Source organism: Crotalus tigris, unplaced genomic scaffold (assembly GCF_016545835.1).
Source record: "Crotalus tigris isolate CLP2741 ecotype Arizona unplaced genomic scaffold, ASM1654583v1 scf7180000020643.66662, whole genome shotgun sequence".
In the NCBI taxonomy this organism is placed as follows: Eukaryota; Metazoa; Chordata; class Lepidosauria; order Squamata; family Viperidae; genus Crotalus; species Crotalus tigris.
In genome coordinates, this window is record NW_024098120.1 from 14,313 (window position 1) to 35,357 (window position 21,045).

Consider the following 21,045-nt stretch of genomic DNA (forward strand, 5'->3'; position numbering starts at 1 on the left):
CATCTATTTTATTTTTCCTCTAACTCAGTGGTTCTCAACCTTTCTAATGCCGCGACCCCATAATACAGTTCCCCATGTTGTGGTGACCCCCAACCACTTATACATCATTGGGTGCCAGGGGCATGGCCAAAGAATAGGGGAAAAAATGGCAGACAGCCTTGTTTGGCGAACCCTGTGAAATGGTCGTTCGACCCCAAATGGGGTCCCGACCCACAGGTTGAGAACCACTGGTCTAACTTCTTTATCCTAATAGATCAAAGACTGGCAACATCTGGCTTTCTGTGACTGGGAAATAGATAGGACTATCCACTAGCAAACTATCTGCTATCAGATAGTCCTCAGTTTACAACAATTTGCTTGAACAGATAATAGCATTGGAAAAAAGTGACCATTTTTCACACTTATGACCTTTCTAGCATTCCCATAGTCACACGATCAAAATTCAGACACTTAACAATTGACTCGTGTTTATGACAGTTGCAATGCCAGGGGTCATGTGATCACTTTTTCAAACCTCTGACACGCAAAGTCGAGGGGGAAGCCAAATTCACTTAACTGTATTACTAACTTAACAACTGCAGTGATTCACTTAACAACTGGGGCAAGAAAGATTGTAAAATGGGGCAAAACTCGCTTAACAACTGTCTTGCTTAGCAACAGAAAATTTGGGCTCAATTGTGGTCATAAGTCGAGGACTACCTGTATGTCACGGGCCAAGTAAATGTTTTGATGTGGGTTTTGCTAAATCTTTGTGTCTTTCCCTTGAAGACTATTCCTAGACTGTTATTCTCTTTCAGGAAATCAACTGGGCAGATGTGAAAGGAGTTGAGCGCTGCTTTCTCAGGCCAAGCAAGCTGTGAATTGTTATTTGAATAATTTTAGCAAGAGGATTATCTAAGAAAAAAAGGTTGTAGCAGCTGCTAAGGTACTGTGGAAGGCCAGAATGAATGAAGAATTCAAGATGGGGCCATCAAGTCTAGTTCGAAGAGGTGAACTTCAGGTGGTCTCTGATGAAAAAGTGCCAAGCAGGCTTAGACATGAAAATCCAATCAGGAAAACATCTGAAACAACAGAGCTTCTGTTCATTACTCTTGCAGAGCAAAGGTTGTGGAAACAGCTTCTGGAAATCCTCTCTCCATCCCTTTGGGAAGTTAAGGTTTCAGCAGCCCTCCAAAGCGATTCACCAGTCATCTCTTTCACTGGCTCTCCAGAGGTGGTTCCGAGAGCCAAAGAAACCATCAGCAAATTGCTCATTTTAGTAGGCTCCCAGGTTCAAGTCAATCGGATAGATGTTCCACACCTCAAAGCTGCTGGCTTCTTCCAACTCCAGAAGGGATCCCATCTTTTCCTTTGGGAAGGAGAAGCTTCTCACATCAGGGCAGATGCTGTGGTGAGGATCGGCACCAACGGTGGTCTGGACAGTGGAAATGCCGTGTTTGCTCAGAGGGTGTGGAGCCCAGAAAGGTCTCTTTATACGAATTTGGACATTCACTTTTCATGTCCACCAACAGCTGGACTAGCAGCTGGGATGGTGAAACTGGCCTTGGACGCCGCCTCGCGGAAAGGATTCCAGTCTGTAGTTGTAACCTACTCAGGCAGTACAATCTCTACAACTGAAGCTGAGGTAATAGTTCTAGGAACGGAGGCCTTTAGGAAAAAACATCCTGTCGGTCCCTTGAAAAGCCTTCATGTGGTCTCTGAAGACAGACATGCCACTATGCTGTTGTACAAGGAATGTCAGAAGCACTGGTCTTCTGGAAAAGATGACTCAGAGAAGTTAAGAAACATGCTATTGTCTTTAGAGTCCACCAAGATTGAGGTAGCGACCAGTCCTGATGAAAAGAAAAAAGTAAGTATCTGTTGGGGTTTTTTTTCCAAAAAAATCAGTTGACTTACTGCCATTTGTTTAATGTCCTTTTGAAGTTACGACACTGAAGAAAGTGATTCATGATCCCTTTTCACACTTATGACTATTGCAGCATCACGTGGCCAAAATTTAGAGCAGTGTTTCCCAACCTTGACTATTTTAAGGCATGTGGACTTCAATTCCCAGAATTCCACAGCCAGCAATGCTGGCTGTGGAATTCTGGGAGTTGAAGTCCACATGCCTTAAAATGGTCAAGGTTGACAAACACTGATTTAGAGGCTTGGCAACTGGCTTGTATTTATGACGGTTGTAGTATCCCTGGGTCATGTGATCTCCTTTTGTGACCTTCTGACAAACAAAATCAATAGGGAAGCCAGATTCACTTACTGGCTCTCAGAACCACCTCTGGGGAGCCAGTAACTGTGTTACTAACTCCATCTGGCAAGAATTATGGGTAAGAAACAGGAAGCTCGCTCTGGCCACCTCCTACAAAGAGAATCTCTACAAAATGTTCTATAGATGGCATCTCCCACCCATAAGGTTAGCCAAAATGGGTCCAAATTTTTCATCTACATGCTGGAAATGCAAATTGGCAACAGGGACCTACTACCATATGTGGTGGGAGTGCTCAAAAGCTTGTGATTTTTGGAATAAGATAAAAAAAATGGCTGGAAGAAATATTAATGATAGAGATAGAGCTAAAACCAGAACTTTTCCTGTTAGGCATAACTACACAGAAATATAAAGGGATATTTTACCTGATGTTACACATCCTCACTGCTGCTAGATTGGCGTATGCACAAAGTTGCAGGAATAAAGAAACCTCAACAGAAGAAGAGATACTATACAAAATACCATCGTGTGCCAATATGGACAGGCTCACAATGGAAATGAAGGACAAGACTGAGTCAGATTATTTTGAAATATGGGACAAATTCTACTATTGGTGTGAATGAAGGAGGACTGTCTGGGTTATAGTTTAGTGTCAAGATAGAAATATATATAATTTTAGGTTAGTAAATAGAGAAATAAATTAGATATTGTATAGAAAAATATGTATGTATATAGAAAGATAAAGAATCATATGTAAGAAGAGGAACAAATTGTTAGACATACTCACACTGGAATGTTACGTTATGTCCACTTTTTTTTAAACTGCATTATAAATAAAAAAACTTAAAAAAATAACTGTGTTACTAACTCAAGAACAGTAGTAATTCACTTAACAATTGTGTCAAGAAAGGTCGTAAAATAGGGCAAAACTCACTTAACAAGGGTCTTGCATAGCAATGGAAATTTTGGACTCAGTTGTGGTCATAAATTGAGGACTGCCTGTACTTATTGGGCAGGAACAGGAAGAGAAATGGAAAAATAACATGGACAGGTAAAATGAGTGTGTGTTTGCTGTAATTGTAAAAAAAAAAAAGTTTCACTAGGTTTTACTTGAACAAACTTGCATTGTTTTTGACAGGTTCTCTGGGAGCTCCTGATGCTAGTTTTGATTGTGACAGCACAGAAACATGCGTAATAAATAAACAAGTAGATAAAGACAGGATTAGACAAGTGGGAGACCAGGATTTTCGTCAGATGATTTGAAGTAGATGAATAATGGTCTACAGACGTTTCCTCATTAGAGATTTACAGCTTCTGAATAGTCATCCCACAATCATTGTGGCAGGATAAAAGTGAGGTAAATAGCTTTTCGGTTGTCATGGTGATGACTGAGTAATGGTAGAAACCACTCAAAGAAAAAAAAAGAGCTTATGATTTTCATATGTTGTGCAACAACAGTTACTCAAACCACAACCAAAAAGTGTTATGATATGCATTAATAGTTGAATTAGTTACTGAATGACCTTTTTTCCCCCTGATTCAAAAAAAAAAAAAAAAAAAAAGCTTGGGGGCCCAACTTGGAACAGCATCTGGGAAGAAGTTCCTTAATCTTGACCAACCTAAAGCTCCCATTTATGAAGGAGTTAGTAATTAGGGGGTAGTTACTAACTGCCTCATAAATGGGAGCGTTAGGTTGGTCAAGATTAAGGAACTTCTTCCCAGATGCTGTTCCAAGTTAGGCTCCCAAGCTTTTATTTTTTTTTGAATTGGGAAAAAAACAGCTACTTTTAAAACATACCAAGCTTCCATTTTCATAATTTTGTACACCCTCTTATATTAACACGATGGAGGAGGACATACTTTGGAGGAATTGCAACTGGCAAGAGAAGACCCCAACCTTCCTTTGTGTTGGAGCCCTGAACTGAGGAGCAGATGTTTTTTTTATTAAATTTATATGTCACCTCACGATTCTGGGGACTTACCACAAGCGAAAAGCGTAAAACATCCATGATAAGTCAGAAATTGGGCTCCCGAGCACCTGCATCTTTTACTATGAATATCTAATTGAGTTAAAGCATTTTTTCTTTGTGGACAGGCAGACGTGGTGGTTCTGCCCCTGGTTCTGGATCCTGATGGGCTGGACTGGGGATCAGGAGTCCATGCCATCATCCAGAAGGCTCTGGAGATTGTCCCCCAATGCAGTGACCTGTGTCCAGGAGATATTCTTTCGGTGGCAGGTTCAGCCTTTCCAGAGCTTGGCTGCAGAATGATATACCTAGTAAGGTTTGATGATTTGCAGCGGACATCTAAAGAAGCTCATAAGGTAAACAGGACAGAAGCTATCATGTTGACGCCCAATATCTGTCTTCTCTGTGTGTTTTCCTTCCTTCCTTCCTTCCTTCCTTCCTTCCTTCCTTCCTTCCTTCCTTCCTTCCTTCCTTCCTTCCTTCCTTCCTTCCTTCCTTCCTCAGATTTTTTTTACCAATCTTTGATAGTGAGCTTTCTACTTTTCATTTTTCTTCTGATATTCTATTCAAGCTTTCCAGATCTGGGGAGGTTTTATATACTTGTCCTCTACTTTTCATTCTACTGATAGAATATTTATAACTCAGGGTTTGAACTATAGGGTCTTGGTGCTCTCTGAGCTTGGTGGTTTTCTTGCAGACGTTTCATTGTCCAGCTAGGTCTGATGATGTTCGGTACTAGTACTGATGATGTTACCTAGTTGGGTAAAGAAATGTCTGCAAGAAAACCACCAAGCTCAGAGAGCACCAAGAACCTCATTTTTCATCCTTTATTAAATCTTTCAAGAGATTTTCCTCCCGTGTTGTCATGTGTAGCCATTTTCCTATACTGTCCTCATAATAACACTACTAGTTAGATTGAAAGGACGGAACTAATTCAGTCAAAACCATTTTTTGAGCATCCTAATTTTTGGCTGGGCCTAACCATACGCAGATGCATGCATTGTGTACTGTACTGTGTGCACTGTGTACAGTCCATTGTGTACTGGAAGTAATCCAGTCAAAACCATACTTTGAGCATTCTAATTTCTGTCTGGGATTAACTGCAGATGCGGGCACTGTGTACTTGTACCGTGTGTGTTGTGTACAAACCAGTGTACTGTACTGGATGTAATCCAGTCAAAACCATCCTTTGAGCATTCTAATTTCTGTCTGGGACTACCTGTATGCAAATTGTGCATTGTATACTGTGCTGTGTGCATTGTGTACAGTCCCAGTATACTGTACTGAAATTAATCCAGTCAAAACCACCCTTTATGCATTCTAATTTCTGTCTGGGACTAACTATATGCAGATGTTTATTTATTTATTTATTTATTTATTTATGAGACTTATATACCCTTTAAGTGCAAGCACTCTCTAAGCAGTGTACACCAGTAAGCAATGTATATCTATATTTACATTGCCCCCAACAATCTGGGTCCTCATTTTACCTACCCCAAAAGGATGGAAGGCTGAGTCAACCTTGAGCTGGTGAGATTTGAACCGCTGACCTGTTGAACACAGTCAGCTAAAGTGGCCTGCAGTACTGCACTCTAACTACTACGCCACCTCGGCTCTTGACACTGTGTACTGTACCGTGTGTGTTATGTACAGTCCAGTGTACTGTACTGGAATTAATCCAGTCAAAATCATTCTTTGAACATCATAATTTCTGTCTGGGACTAACCGTATGCAGATGTGTGCATTGTGTACTGTTCTATGTGCATTGTGTACAGTCCAGTGTACTGGACTTCAGTAATCCAGTTGAAACCATCCTTTGATCATCCTAATTTCTGTCTGGGACACTAACTGTATGCAGATGTGTACATTTTGTACTTGGATGAGTCAGACTTTGATGTTCGTGTTTTGCTAGATTAAACTAACACTTTTTTGACTCATTAAGCCATGTGGATGCCATTAACTATCTACAGATGAATCAACAAAATTTCTGGGTGTTGTTCTTTGCCATGGGTTAGAAAAACACAAGCTCTTTTTTTTTTTTTTTGCATGGTTAATATCATTTCAAACCAATACAAATACAGAGAGTCCTTGACTTACAGACATTTGTTTAGTGACCAAAGTTATAACAGTATTGAAAAAAGTGATTTACAACTGGTCCTCAAAGCATCCCCACGACCATTTGATCAAAATTTAGGCGCTTGCCAACCGGCATATATTTACAATGGTTGCAGCATCCTGGGGTCATGTGATTGTCATTTGTGGCCTTCCGAGTTGGCTTCTAATAAGCAAAGTCGAGGAGTGATGCTGGATTTGCTTAATGACTGCATTGATTCACTTAGCAACTGTGGCAGAATCCTTGGCCTAATTTTTCCAATCGTCCTATGTATGTTGCTTTCCCAGCAGGCTATTCGAAACATGGTTTGGAGCTGTCTCAGAACCTTCTATGGGTCCTTCCTGGAATCCATTGTGTTTCCCATCCTCCAGCCAGTAGATGCAGGTCCAGTTGTGATGTGGGAATGGCTCCTTATCTTGCTGGAGGAAGTTAATCGGTTCTTGAAAAACTTTCCCAATACTTGGATGAAGCTGGTGCAAATCAGGCCCCTTCCAGGATGGATTCTGCCATGTCCGGTAACCATCATGGGCATCAAATGGTTCTGGAATATGTGTGTGTATGTATATATATATATACAGGTAGTCCTCGACTTACAACAGTTCATTTAGTGACCATTCAAAGTTATAATGGCACTGAAAAAAAGGGAGTTATGACCGTTTTTCTCACTTGCTACCATTGTAGCATCACATGATCGAAATTCAGATGCTTGGAAACTGACTCATATTTATGACGGCTGCAGTGTCCCGGGGTCATGTGATCACCTTTTGTAAACTTCTGACAAGCAAAGTCAGTGGGGAAGCCAGATTCACTTAACAACTGTGTTACTAACTTAATAACTGCAGCGATTCACTTAAGAACTGTGGTGAGGAAGGACGTAAAATAGGGCACAAACTCACTTAACAAGAGTCCTGCTTAGCAAAAGAAATTTTGGGCTCAGTTGTAAGCTGAGGACTACATTTATATCCATGTGGATTTTCAGATGAAGAAGGAAATGCAACCCAGATTGGATTTTTCAAACCTTTGCACACTTTAGATACCTCGATTTCAAAACTCAGAATTCTCCACAAGCTCATAAATCTGGGATTGCAAAGGATTAGGTCTGCGTAAGAATACAATATTGATTCCCTGCATATTTAATGCTCAGGTTACAATGTTTTTCTGGGTGTACCATCGTAAGCTAATTCTGTAATAGATGCGTTTCTTTTGAGCTTTGTGACCGAACACTACAACCTGAACAACACAAAGTCATGTAGAAATTAAAATAAGCAATAGGATGCTTAATTTCTGGATATCAGTCACTCTATATTGTGAGAAGAGTGGCATATAAGTTTAATAAATAAATGATTCCATTTTTAAATAGACAAGAATGTAAATGTGCCAGTACTCGGATATCTTTATTTTTCATTTAATGTCTTTTTGTCTTAACAGATAGAAGATTCTGTCTGTTTTGCTGCAGGTAAGACCCTGCAATTCTCACTGCTGTATCAGTGAAACACAGCACAGATGTCTGGAAATGTGGTTGTTATTACTCCATACACACAGTGCATTAGTTTGACTTATGTGGCTTGCAGATGTCCTGTACAAGCCCAGTTTCAACTGTGCTACATTATGATTATCGTTATATGCTAAGGAAATGTCATGCAATGGACAAAGATATTCTTTACTTCTCCAACTATCAAAAAATATGGGAATGATTTAAATAATATATACAACATGCTTAACCTGATTATTATCTCAACTAATTTTCTGGGTTTATAATATATATATACTGAATTATGAACAAACTGAACAGGGTAGATTGCAAAACATGCTAATCACTAAAAATAACCAAGATTAAAATTAATCAAATAGTATATGGTGTGAATACAGCCAGTATATTTAAACCAATTAAGTGTATGTGGATCCAGCTAAAGAGTTAAAGACAGTTTAAATTCCATCTATATATTAATTCCAGTTTGATTTCTAATGTCACTTGAAAAATCTTCAAAATTTATTTGGAGATAAATCTCTATTAAAATATTTTCCTCTGTATTTTGACATAGAGAGATGCCAACGCCGGTTTGCAAATACATATATATTGTAGATTAAACATGTGTTTCAACAGAATACAAGAGAATAATAAAAACAGAATACTAAATCAGAGCTAGATAAAAGATTCCAATCAAGATAAAAATTTCAAGCAGGAAATAAACCAACCAGGGAGGTTTTTGAGATGTGTCTGAATATTAGTAGTTTGGGTGGTAGCTGGGCTGTTAGTTTGATCTCCGAGCTTGGCGATTTGGCTGCAAACATTTTGTCTCCATTTGGGGGGGGGACACCTTCAATAAGTAATGAGCAAGTTTTCTTTTTAATCAGAAATTATGAATATGACTTTTTAATCAGAAATTATGGATATGACTTTTGAAAGATAGAAAGGAGAGAGAGAGAAAGATGCAAATGTGAAGGGGGAAGTATTAGTCAATGCTATCCACAGGCTTTTTCCCCCAGATGTAAGGTCTTTAGTGAAAAAGAAGTCAGCCAGAGGTGCCACCACTGAGAAGACTCTATCCTTGTAAACTTTCAAAGCAGGATGTGCTAGTTCTTTTGTCTCATCCAAAATTACAGTTTTTTTGGGGGGGAAATAATGATAAGTAAGCATGTTGCCCATCTCGATATTACTTAGCTTTAGGTGCTTGTCTTTTCTTTATTTTGGAAATGCCATATCCACACTTAGTTAGTGTACATTTCATCTTCTTAAGTAACAAGAATCTGAAACAGAAACAGATTTTAAAACTTTGCAGCCTTTGGGGATGAGCAGGAAAGTAGTTGGATGCTGCCCAAAGTACACAGAATTGTTTCCTTCTAGGTATAATGTAGGAGAAGAAAAGGCACAGCAGGATGTAAGCTGATGGATTGATTTTATTAATTATTTACTGCGTCGTGGTCAGTGATGGGATTCAGCCAGTTCACACCACTTCGGCAGAACCGATAGCTAATTTTTTTGTTGCCCAGGCCCAGCATGGACTTCCGGAAGCAGCATCCACACAGAGAAGCAGTTGTTCCATATTTGAATCCCACCACTGGTTGTGATGGCACAGTAGTTGGAATGCAGCATTGCAGGCTGACTCTGCTCACAGCCAGGAGTTTGAGTCTCACCAGCTCAAGGTTGACTCAGCCTTCCATCCTTCTGAGGTCGGTAAAATGAGGACCTGGATTGTTGGAGGCAACAGGCTGACTCTGTAAACTGCTTAGAGAAGGCTGTAAAAGCACTGTGAAGCGGTATATAACTCTAAGTCAGTGGTTCTCAACCTGTGGGTCCGGACCCCATTTGGGGTCGAACGACTATTTCACGGGGGTCACCAAACAAGGCTGTCAGCCATTTTTTTCCCCCTTTTCTTTGGCCACGCCCCTGGCACCCAGTGATGTATAAGTGGTTGGGGGTCACCACAACATGGGGAACTAAATTATGGGGTTGCAGCATTAGAAAGGTTGAAAACCACTGCTCTAAGTGCTATTGCTATTCTGCAAATAGGACAGAAGTACAGCAGGCATGAGGAACACCTGGCCCATGAGACTAGCCCAACTGAACTTCAAGTATGGTTTTCTTCTCTGAGTCTAAACTTGCAGGAGTTTCATCAGAATTAAATTATGTGCTGAGGTCACATAACTACCGTTTGTAACCTTCCCAGTTGGTTTTCAACAAACAAAGTCAATGGGACAAGCCAGATTCGTTTGACAGCTGGGTGATTCACTTAACAACCACACTGATTTGCTTAACAACCCTGGCCGAAAGGTCATAAAATTTGTCATGACTAACTTAACCGCCACCTTGTTTAGCAAAATAAATTCTGGTGCCAGCTGTGGTTGTCATTGTTTATTTTATTGTTCTATTATGTTACTTCTGTTCTGTTCACACTCCTTTCATTTTTATTCCTTTTTTGTTATTGCAAGCTGCCTGGAGAGACAGACGGCAAATAAATATGACAAATAAATAAAATAAGCTACCCATACAGCAAATTATAAATTATTAGCAAAGCTATCCACTAGAGGGCAGCATAGGCACACTAGTTTTTAGCTCTGTTGCCGGGATAGGGAAAAAAAAAGCTATTTTGTAAATTTATTTTTTTCCTTGTTTTTGAAGGTTTCACAATAACAGAGTTGGAAGGGACCTTTCCTTATTTCTAATAAGATACTGTGTAAAACTCTCTTGCAAGTCTATTACTGTAATAAATTCCTGTCCTCAGTTCTTGTTTTCTCTCAAGTTTATGCATTTTTCTATTATTTTTCTGCCCCCCCCCCCAGCTTTTTGGGGGGGGGGTGGGGAGCTTTAAATCACTCACGCACGCACTCACTTCAATTACCTGAACTGTGAAATATATGATTCATTTATAACAGGTACATTAAATGTGAAATATGTTGTTTGGTATATCAAAGAAGCAAAAATAATTGATTTAAATAATAATGTAGTTTGGATAATGAAATATCTGCAAGAAAACAACCAAGTTCAGAGAGTATCCAGGACCCCTCATAATTTATTTCCCCTTTGATGAGGCTAAACGCCCATTGAGACAAATGTTGGCTTATCAGTGACTTGCTCTTACTTATGCTGACTTCTCCCCAAGTAAAATGGCTAAGAAAGAAAAATGCAGTTGTAAGGTTTTCCACACAATTGCCCCAGCCTTACTCAGGAATTTAAAAGAGCCAAAGAAACTCCTGCATCGAGGTTTCAGCAAGCAAACAACTTTTATTTTGATCAAAATAGAGTTGGGTGACCCCATCTCTCTTCGTGGCTGGTAGAGAGATGAAGGCAACAACCAGAAAAGATGTCTTCCACCTTTTATATCTTTCCAGAACAAAAAGATCAGGTCTTGGTACTAGGCATAAGATGGCACAAAAAAATAATTCCTAGATGATGATCCGTAACTCCTTTTCCCCCCCTCCCCTTACCTTGCTCTTTTCATATAAGCAATCACCTATACCTAAAGCATAAAACATTTGCTTCTATATAACTAATTTCCCAATCTAAAGCATCTACAAAGCTGCTTGCACATAAACAATATATATATCTCTATATCTCCAAATTTCTTTTTCTGACAAAGAATTAAAGAATTAAATTGGGAGACTAAGAGGGCCATTTTGAGCTCATTCTGCTCTCCAGTTAGCCACACCCTTTATGGGATTCGAACCTGGGCAGTTTACATACTAGGCAGTGATTTAACCACCAAGCCACAGGCTCTCCTCCCTCTTTGCCAGCTGAGTCAAGCGAGTATATGCAGGAAGTTTTTCAGACAGATTTACAATCTAAGAGATTGTAAAAAGTAAAACTGCAGTATAGCAGTTAAAAAATGTCAAGGTGTAATCAATTAGACATCTGTCTGAAAAACTTCCTATATATATATATATTTGTTTTCTGAGGTTTTCGTGGGTGTTTGTATGTAGGTCTTTGGTTGTTCGGGTTTTCTCCCACGTAAAATTGGAAGTGTTTTGGCGACGTTTCGACGAAGTCCCATTCGTCATCTTCAGGCTGGTGTTTTCAGCTTCGTGCTTCGAGCAGCAATGGGACTTCGTCAAAACGTCGCCAAGACACTTCCAATTTTTACGTGGGAGAAAACCCGAACAACCAAAGACCTACATATATATATATGTTTTCTGAGGTTTTCGCGGGTGTTTGTATGTAGGTCTTTGGTTGTTCGGGTTTTCTCCCGCGTAAAATTGGAAGTGTCTTGGCGACGTTTCGACGAAGTCCCATTCGTCATCTTCAGGCTGGTGTTTTCAGCTTCGTGCTTCGAGCAGCAATGTGTGGTCTTAGCTGTTTCTTCCTTTTAACTGCCAGTGGGGGTATGAACTGATTGGGTGGGAGCTTGGCTGTGTTCTGATTGGGTGGAGGTGTGTTCTGATTGGTTAGGGGCTTGGCTGTGCTCTGATTGGCTGGGGGGTTGGCTGTGCTCTGATTGGCTGGGGGAGTGTTCTGTTTGGTTGTGCTCAGGTTAGTCTGAGTTGCAGGGGGGTTATATATATATATATATATATATATATATATATATATATATATATATATTACATATATATATGTCTTTGGTTGTTCGGGTTTTCTCCCACGTGAAATTGGAAGGGTCTTGCCGATGTTTCGACGAAGTCCCATTCGTCTTCTTCAGGCTGGTGTTTTCAGCTTCGTGCTTCGAGGAGCATTGCTAAAGACTAAAGACCTATATATATATATATAATTACAAAATATCACTACTAATATCAATATTACTAATATCAACCTTAAGCATAATAAAATCCCTTCACACTGTTTATTTTTAAGTTTGTCCACATCATCTGTAGAGTATTTTCTGATCCCCTTAACTCAGGGGTGTCAAACTGCCGGCCCACGGGCCAGACGTGTCATCCAGAAGCCATGCCCACCCCATTGCCGGCAATGGCAAAACTGGCCCGGTAGATTGCGCAACGTCACGAGTTTGACATGTCTGCCCTAACTAGTGCCATAATAAACAAATCCGAAACCAATCTTAAGAATGCTGCCTGGTTAGCAGCACCCTAAAGAATTCTGCAAATGACACAATAGAGTTCCAACAAAATATGGTCCCTGGTGCCTGGTTTTGAAATGAATATGATTTGCTTAACAAGTTGAATGTACAGATCGTCCCTTCCAACTCTGTTATTCTGAAACCTTCAAAAACCAGGCAAAAAAATGAATTTGCAAAAGAGCTTTCACCCCTCCCTATCACAGCACCTGAGCTGTGATAGGAAAACTTACAACCATTCATTTAGTGATTATTTGAAGTGACAGTGGCACTGAAAAAAGTGACTTACAACTGGTGCTCACATTTATGACCATCATCCTTACAACCACTGATAAAAAAATTCACATGTATTTCCAATGGTTGCAGTATCTTGGGCTCACTTGATTGTCATTTGTGATCTTCCCAGCTGGTTTCGGACAAAATGGGGAAAGCCAGAAAATAGAATAGAATAGGAACACGAACAAGAACAGAATAGAATAGTAATTTTATTGTCACTTTAAATGTACATTAATCAGCATACATTAAAATGATATTTCTTTGCATGCAGCTCTCAAAGGATAACCACCTCCAATATACACTGCATAAACATGACCAAAAATTAAAAAATATGCATATAATCAGATACACACATATATATGACCCAGACAAATAACACAGTCTAGTTCAGATGTACATGGCGAGAAAAAAGAATCCTGCGAATTTACAAGACGAATGGCATAGGGAACAAAAGCTGTTACAGAATCTGGTAGTCCTGCTGTAAATACTTTGAAACCTCCTCCCAGAGGGGAGCAACAGAAACAGACCGTGAACTGGATATATGGGATCAGATTTGCTTAATGACTGTGTGATCCACTTAACTTCAGTGATACACTTAACCAGGGGAAAAAATAAAAATAAAAAATTGTGCAAGACACACTTAACTGCTTTGCTTAACAAAAGAAATTCTGGTCACAGTTGTACTTAGCCAACTGAATTGATAGCATGATTAAACAGCCACAACGTAGCTTTAGATTTGAAGATGAGATTGAGAAGACATACTTTTAGCTTATAGTTGGATAACAAGACTTTGATCTTGGCCACATATAGTGGAATTACAGTAATCCAGACTGAGTTTATTCTCTACAACTAATTTTCAATTTTTCCTCCCTTCCCATTTTCTGTAAAGGCATTTTCCCTTTTAAGTATTTCACGAGGGAGTAGGGAAACTAAGATCTCAGACCATGGTAGCAACCTGGCCTAATGTTCATGACATCCATCTTTCTTTTAGAGCCGGTGGGATTATGTCACATGGAAGAACCACTTTTTCTCCAGTACCTTGAGGAGAACTCAAGCGCCTTCAATGAATTTCAAGTGCAACTGAAGAAGGCTGGTTATGACATCCAGATCGACTTTGATTGGAGACTATTGATATTCCAGGCCATCAACCAGTCTATGCAGCTGCTTGACTTAGAAAAAGCCTTTGAGTTTGTGCGGAAGAAGTATGTGCTGCATTGTGAGACACGGGGAGAGATTCTAAAAGTCCTGATTGACCACCAAAGACTTATGAAGAGATACAAATCCCTCAGGATCTACATCCTTGACCGAATGTGGCTTGTAGGCCTGTTGGATGAGGTCTGTTGCTTCTTACAATGCCTTGCCCAGGAGGCATCTCAGAGGCAATGGGTGAGCTGGGAGTGCACAGCTGAACCATTGCCCTGGTATACTATTGCCAAAGATGTTGTCCTTCAGGAGATACTCCCATCCAATCCTATGATAAAGCTTGAAATTATTGCTAAGACTCCAGCAACTATCAGATTCTGGGGACCCCATCGGAGAGTCAAGGAAGCAGAGAGGCGTCTCAAGGAGCTCTTGAACACCTTCCAGATTCTACCAATACCTTTGTCTAATTTCCAGTTGCAATTTGTCAAGGCACATTGGGGCAAAGTGTTCTACAACCATTTCTTCCTAGAAAGGAGCATCCCTGTTGTTTTGGAGCTCTCTCAGGTTGTCCAAATTGCTGGCCTAGACTTGGGCAAAATGAAGGAAGCCAAAGAGATCCTCATGAAGCTAGTGTGTGAAAGGACTGTGGACATTGCAGGAGACTTGAAATGGGCTACTGAGTGTTCAGACTGGAAGGAGCTGCTGCAAAGACTGGGAACCCATAAGGAAGTAGCCATTCATCATGTGGCACCTGGTTGGGTGATCTTGGTGGGTTTCTATCCTCTGGTCTTTCAAGCAGAAGACTCTATTAAGGAATACTTGAGAGAGAATTCTCCTATGGAAGAAAAAGTGAGACTCACTGGACCAGAATTAGCTTTAGCTGGGAAGGATCTGCTTCATATAATGGGCTGGGAACATCTCGGCATGAATGTCGCATTCCAGGTGAACAGTCAGCCTTTAGTGCTGCTGGTGAGTGGTCTTCAAAAATACGTGAAAAAAGCCCTGCCAGCCATCAAGAAGGACTTGGATTCTTTGGCGTTTGATATAGTACCTCTAAGGAAGAGAATTCTTAGTGAATACTTCTCTGGAGTTGGAGCCAGTCTGCTCAAGAACATGGCTTGGCCGTTGGGCTGCATTGCCGGGATGAAGACTGAAAATCCCGATGGTTGGAACAGCTTCATAAATAATGAGGACCTCATAAAAGAGGTAAGTATAATCCATTTTTTATAGTTTCTATTTGGTTTTTGAAAAAGCTTGCAACGTGGTAAGGAAGATGGTTCAATTCATCCTAAACAAGGTTAAGTTAAGAATATGGGTCATTATGTGTAAAATAGTCAAAACACTGATGCTCGCTTCTTAAGGGCGGAATCTAAACAGGTTATTTTCTCAAAATTCAGTGCTATGTTGTCTGCCCATGAGCTTGCAAAAAATTATACTAGCGTAAATTATGATGGCTTTGATTGCACATTCAGGTGAGCATGATTAGTGCTGTCCTTACTGATCTAATGCAGGACAGCTTAAGGAAAGTGATGTGTGGCTTAGCTTTTATCCCAGCTGCAGTGTCAATCTTGCGTCCATTCTAGTCTAGATGTATGAGAGTTCATTAGATTCCCTTTGACTTTACTGTCCACTTCTGGTTTTTCATTGAAAGCTGAATGGAAGCTGTCCTAGTCTCATTGGATCCTACCATTGATGGGTATTCAGGTTGTCCTCGTGGCTCTATCTGGCTGGAAACAGTTCTGGAAATACTGGTTTTGACATAATGTTTCCAGGTTATTAAAATTGTGAATTATCTTCACAATTTGGTATATGCCCCATGATTGGTGTTCATTGACAATTAAGTATGTAGCCAAGTTTTATTGTTTATAATGTAGCGGTTACGTTTCTGATGTCCCCTGTCAGGTGGGAGGAGGTCTTCATGTTTTCATCTCTAAAATAAATGTATTTATTTATGAGAATATGACAGAAGAGAAGTAAACATTCACGCCATCCACATAATTATATACATAACTTCTAAGCTGTTACAGCTGTGGATTCATAACTGGATATTCAATTCAGCTATTCAGGTGATCATCTCTGGAGTTGCTTCATGCAGATAATAATAACAATAACAATAATAATAATGATAAAGTTGGAAGGGACCTTGGAAGTCAACTAGTCCAACCCCCTGCTCAGGCAGGAAACCCTATACCATTTCAAACAAATGGCTGTCCAGTTTCTTCTTAAAAACTTCCAGTGTTGGTGCATTCACCACTTCTGGAGGCAGGTTGTTCCACTGGTTAATTGTGCTAACTGTCATGAAGTTTCTCCTTAGTTCTAGGTTGCTTCTCTCTTTGGTTAGTTTCCACCCGTTGCTTCTTGTCCTGCCCTCAGGCGCTTTGGAGAATAGCTTGACTCCCTCTTCTTTGTGGCAGCCCCTGAGATATTGGAACACTGCTATCATGTCCCCCCTCGTCCTTCTCTTCGTTAAACTAGACATACCCAATTCCAGCAACCGTTCCTTATATGTTTTAGCCTCCAGTCCTCTAATCATCTTTGTTGCTCTTCTCTGTAGAACACACATTATGGTCAGGCTGGCACAATATATTTAATAACCAGATAAATGTGAAAGTAAGATAAAAATCCATATGGCTGACTCATGCTCCTGCATCAGAAAGTAATAGGCGAAGATGGAAAATTATCAAAGATACTGATGGGAAGAATTAGTTTCTCAGCTATAAATTTAGAATGCTTCACACTGATTTTATGACTTAACATTGTAGATCATATCAAGAACTATTGTGTCCTTAACATCCAATTTTCTTTATTTTTAGAGATTCGCTACGGGTTTCTCAGAGGCAATATATGTAATGGGCAAAAGGGACCCCGTGATCTTATTGAAGCAAAATGTGGCTGGCTTCATCACAAAGTTTTCTACAAAATCCATCCGTCATGAAGCAATTGCCACTTCTAAAAATATGAACATTGATGAGTTCCTTAGGAACATATTCCACAATTTTCCTGTAGATATCCGTTGGTCGCAGGATGATGAACTCCAGATTTGTGGTTTCCAAGAAGATGTGGAGAATGTTCTGGAAGCTGTTCATAGAAAAATTGAGAAATACCTATCTGAAATAATTGAAGTCAAAGCTCAATATGAGTCAGTCCCTTATATTGTTATAAAAAAAAGCTTGTTCCAGAAGAGATTTCCAACAAGCCCTTTTGTAAGCACAGAAATGTTGGCCAAAGATCCAGCAACTATCATATTTAGAGGTCCCCGTCAGAAGTTGGTGGAACTGAGAAGGCACTTTGAAGAGCTCTTTAGTGGTTTCCAATTTTTACCGGTCTCTCTCTCCGAACTCCAGTTTCAGTTTGTCAAGGCACAATGGGGCAAGCTCTTTCACGATGGTTTTTTTTCAGAAAGGAACATCCTGGCCATTTTTGAGATCTCTGAAGTTGTCCAGATTGGTGGTTTAAGCTTGGGTGAACTCCAAGAAGCTAAAAAGCTCCTGATGGAACAAGTGTGTGAGAAGACCGTGGAGATTGCAGATCAGTTGCAATGGGTCACTGAGGAGACAGAGTGGGAAGAGTTGTTGAACAGATTAAAGTCTCATAAGGACGTTGCTGTTCATTACACTCCACCCAACCAAGTCACTGTGGTTGGTCCTTCTCCTCGGGCTGCTGAGGTAGAAGAATATATTAAGGAGCACTTAAGAGATAATTCCCCTTTGAAAGAAAGTATGATGCTTACTAGATCAGAATTAGTATTAGCTGGTGGGGAAAGTCTCCTTCATATTATGGATTGGGAACACCTCAAGGTAAACATCAAATTCAAGCCGAGCAATTGTAGGTTGTCATTGCAAGTGAAAGGACTCCGGAAATTTGTGAAGGAAGCCATTCCTGTGATCAAGAAAGATTTGGATTCTCTGATGTTTGGTCTGATACCTCTGAAGAAGAAAACATTATGCATCTACTTCTCTGAGGATGGGGCAGATCTGCTGAAGAACATGGCAGAAACCCAGAATTGTATTGTAAAGATGCAAACTCAGGGGAACCATAGTTCTAGCAATGGAACTACCCGTAGTAATGGGGAAGTATTGCAAGTAAGTGATGGTGTTTTTAAAGGCAACAGTTAATTGTTCTTCTCTGTCCTTCTGTCAAATGTATTTAGGTAGTCCTTGCAACTGAGCCCAAAATTTGTTTAAAAAGACAGTTGTTAAGTGAGTTGTGCCCCATTTTTACAGCCTTTCTTCCCACTGTTGTTAAGGAAATCCCTGCAGTTTATTCAGTTAGTAACATGGTTGTTAAGTGAATCTGGCGTCCCCATTGACTTTGCTTGTCAGAAGGTCATAGAAGGGGATCACATGACCCCCAGGACACTGACAACCATTACAGCCAGTTGCTGAGCATTGAACTTTGGTCACATGACCATGGGAATGTTACAGCGGTTGTAAGTGTGGGCAGAAAAAGGTCCTAAGTAACATTTTTTAAAGTGCCATTGTAACTTTGAATGGTCACTAAAAAAATGGTTGCAAGTCAAGGACTGTCTGCATTCCCCTCTTTTGTATATATGTCTTCAAGTCAGTGCTGGCACCTGTACTGGCTCCTGCAGTTTTCTTGGCAGCTAGAACTCACAGTCTCCCAGTTCATAGAATAGAATGGAATGGAATGGAATAGAAGAATAGAATAGAATAGAATAGAATAGAATAGAATAGAATAGAATAGAATAGAATAGAATAGAATAGAATAGAATAGAATATTTTTCAATCTTGGCAACTTTAAGATGGGTGGACCAACTCCCAGAATTCTGCTGTTTTCTTGGCAACATATCAGAAGAGATTTGACTGCTTCCTAAGGCAGTGACTGGCTTAAAGTCACCAAGCAGGTTTTGTACCTAAGACAGGACTAAAACTCACCGTCTTCTAATTCCTAAGCTACTGTCTTAACAACTATGCCAAAACTGGACCTAGCTTGTGTCAAATCCAAGCCCCAATTGAGGCATGTATTCACTATATAAGTTGCCTGATTAATGATTGATTTGATATTTCCTCAGTACTAGAAGTACTTTTTTCTTTAAATTGGTTTTGTAGTAATTGTCTAAATGGAATTGGGAATAATTCCAGTATGTTGAGTTCTAGAAACATAAATTAAAAGGAACACTGTGGTTCATGTGATTAGGACACTGGGTTGGAGGTTAGCAAACTTGCATTCAAGGCCTGAGTGCTGCTATGGGATGGAGTGAGCTCCCATTGTTTGCTCTAGATCCTACAGGGACATGAAGGAGCCCTCTTACTAGGTATTCCCCAGGCAATAGTGATGTCACTGGTTAATCCTGAAAACCTGGAAGTGCCTTGGTGCTTCTGACACAAGTGCAATGCATATTAAAACTGACATCCACATTTCTAACCTGTTTGATGTTGATTTTCTTCCAAAAAAGTGTTCTTTTTCCCCCTCCCTTCCAGGACTTAGCTGAGGACCACAGGGCTGTGATCCATGTAGTGGGCATCAGAAGCGAAGTGACTTCACTCAAGCAGCATTTGTCAGATTTCATTGCTAAATTCCACAAAAAAACCATCTGTAGTGCCGAGCTATCAACCTTCAGTAATGACAGCCTTAAAGCCCTTTGCGAAGCTGTCTCACCTCAGTATCCAGTTGTCTTCCATCGCCTAACAGAAAAGGTGGTTTGGCTTTGTGGTTCTCAAGAAGATGTTGAAAATGTTTCTGGGAAGATTTACACCAAGTTAGAGGAAGTTCTTGTGGCAAAGATCGAAAAAGCTCAAGCTGAACACACAGATTCCAAGCTTCTGTATGAGACTATCCGTTGGCATCATAGGTCTGATGCCGGATGGTCTACTTTTGACATGCTAACCAATCGCTATCTGGAGCAGGCATATAGTGAGAAGAAAACAGAGGCATTAGTGCCATGGTATGGACAAAAACTGGCAATCAACTTTCTGACAGGTGAAGCTTTCATGCCAAGCAAGAAAAAAATCAGGATAAGGAGAGAGATCTGCTTATGGGGTAAGAAGAACGTGCCTTACTTTATTAAAAACTCTCTTTTTAGGCTAGATTAGATTAGATTAGATTAGATTAGATTAGATTAGATTAGATTAGACTAGACTAGAGTAGACTAGATTACTAGAATAGGATAGGGTAGGGTAGGATAGGACAGGACAGAATAGAATATAGTAAAATAATAGACTAGACTAGACTAGACTAGGCTAGAAGAACAGAACAGAACAGAATAGAATATTCTTTATCGGCCAAGTATGATTGGGCACACAAGGAATTTCTCTCCAGTGCAGAAACTTTCAGTGTAAATACAATCAACAAAGTGATAAGTCATAGATCATACATCACAAAATACAATCATAAATCATAAGATACAAACAACAAAATGATAAATCATAAGATACCAAAAGGAGAAGGTAATAGGAAAGATGAGAATAAGGTCCTATTACATGGGTAAATATCATTAGGCATAAGACAGTGATGTGTGAATTAGGTGTTTAGCAGAATGATGACACAGGGGAAAAAACTGTTTTTATGTCTAGTTATTTTGGCATGCAATGCCCTATAACGGCATCCTGAGGGAAGGAATTGAAACAGTTTGTTTTTAGAATGTGAGGGTTCTGTAGATATTTTCTATTCACTCTTTCTATATCACCCTTTTTATTAGATTTTCTATGGAAGCGGTATCTACATTTCTTATATCATCCCCATTTTCACTTTTTCTTACTCCATTCTTTAGTGCAGACATGTCAAACACAAGGCCCAGGGGTCGGATGTGGCCCGCGAAGTGGTTTCATGTGGCCCGCGAAGCCATCCTGGAAACAGTGAGGGAACGGCCCCCGCTGCCTT

General features: G+C 40.0%; 1 protein-coding gene across 2 annotated transcripts in view; it reads left to right on the forward strand.

Moving 5' to 3' along the window:
* The window catches only part of LOC120319355, a 34,219-nt gene that overhangs the window by 3,877 nt on the left and 9,297 nt on the right, over window positions 1-21,045 (forward strand). The window contains exons 2-8 of one of the 2 annotated variants that reach the window (XM_039368136.1): window positions 798-1,849; window positions 4,296-4,523; window positions 6,568-6,795; window positions 7,709-7,736; window positions 14,054-15,411; window positions 17,019-18,287; window positions 19,647-20,205. In XM_039368136.1, coding sequence (XP_039224070.1) covers window positions 944-1,849; window positions 4,296-4,523; window positions 6,568-6,795; window positions 7,709-7,736; window positions 14,054-15,411; window positions 17,019-18,287; window positions 19,647-20,205 — 4,576 coding nt within the window. In that variant the 5' untranslated portion in view covers window positions 798-943. The remainder of the gene's footprint in view (window positions 1-797; window positions 1,850-4,295; window positions 4,524-6,567; window positions 6,796-7,708; window positions 7,737-14,053; window positions 15,412-17,018; window positions 18,288-19,646; window positions 20,206-21,045) is intronic. The other variant, XM_039368137.1, reaches the window with a different exon arrangement.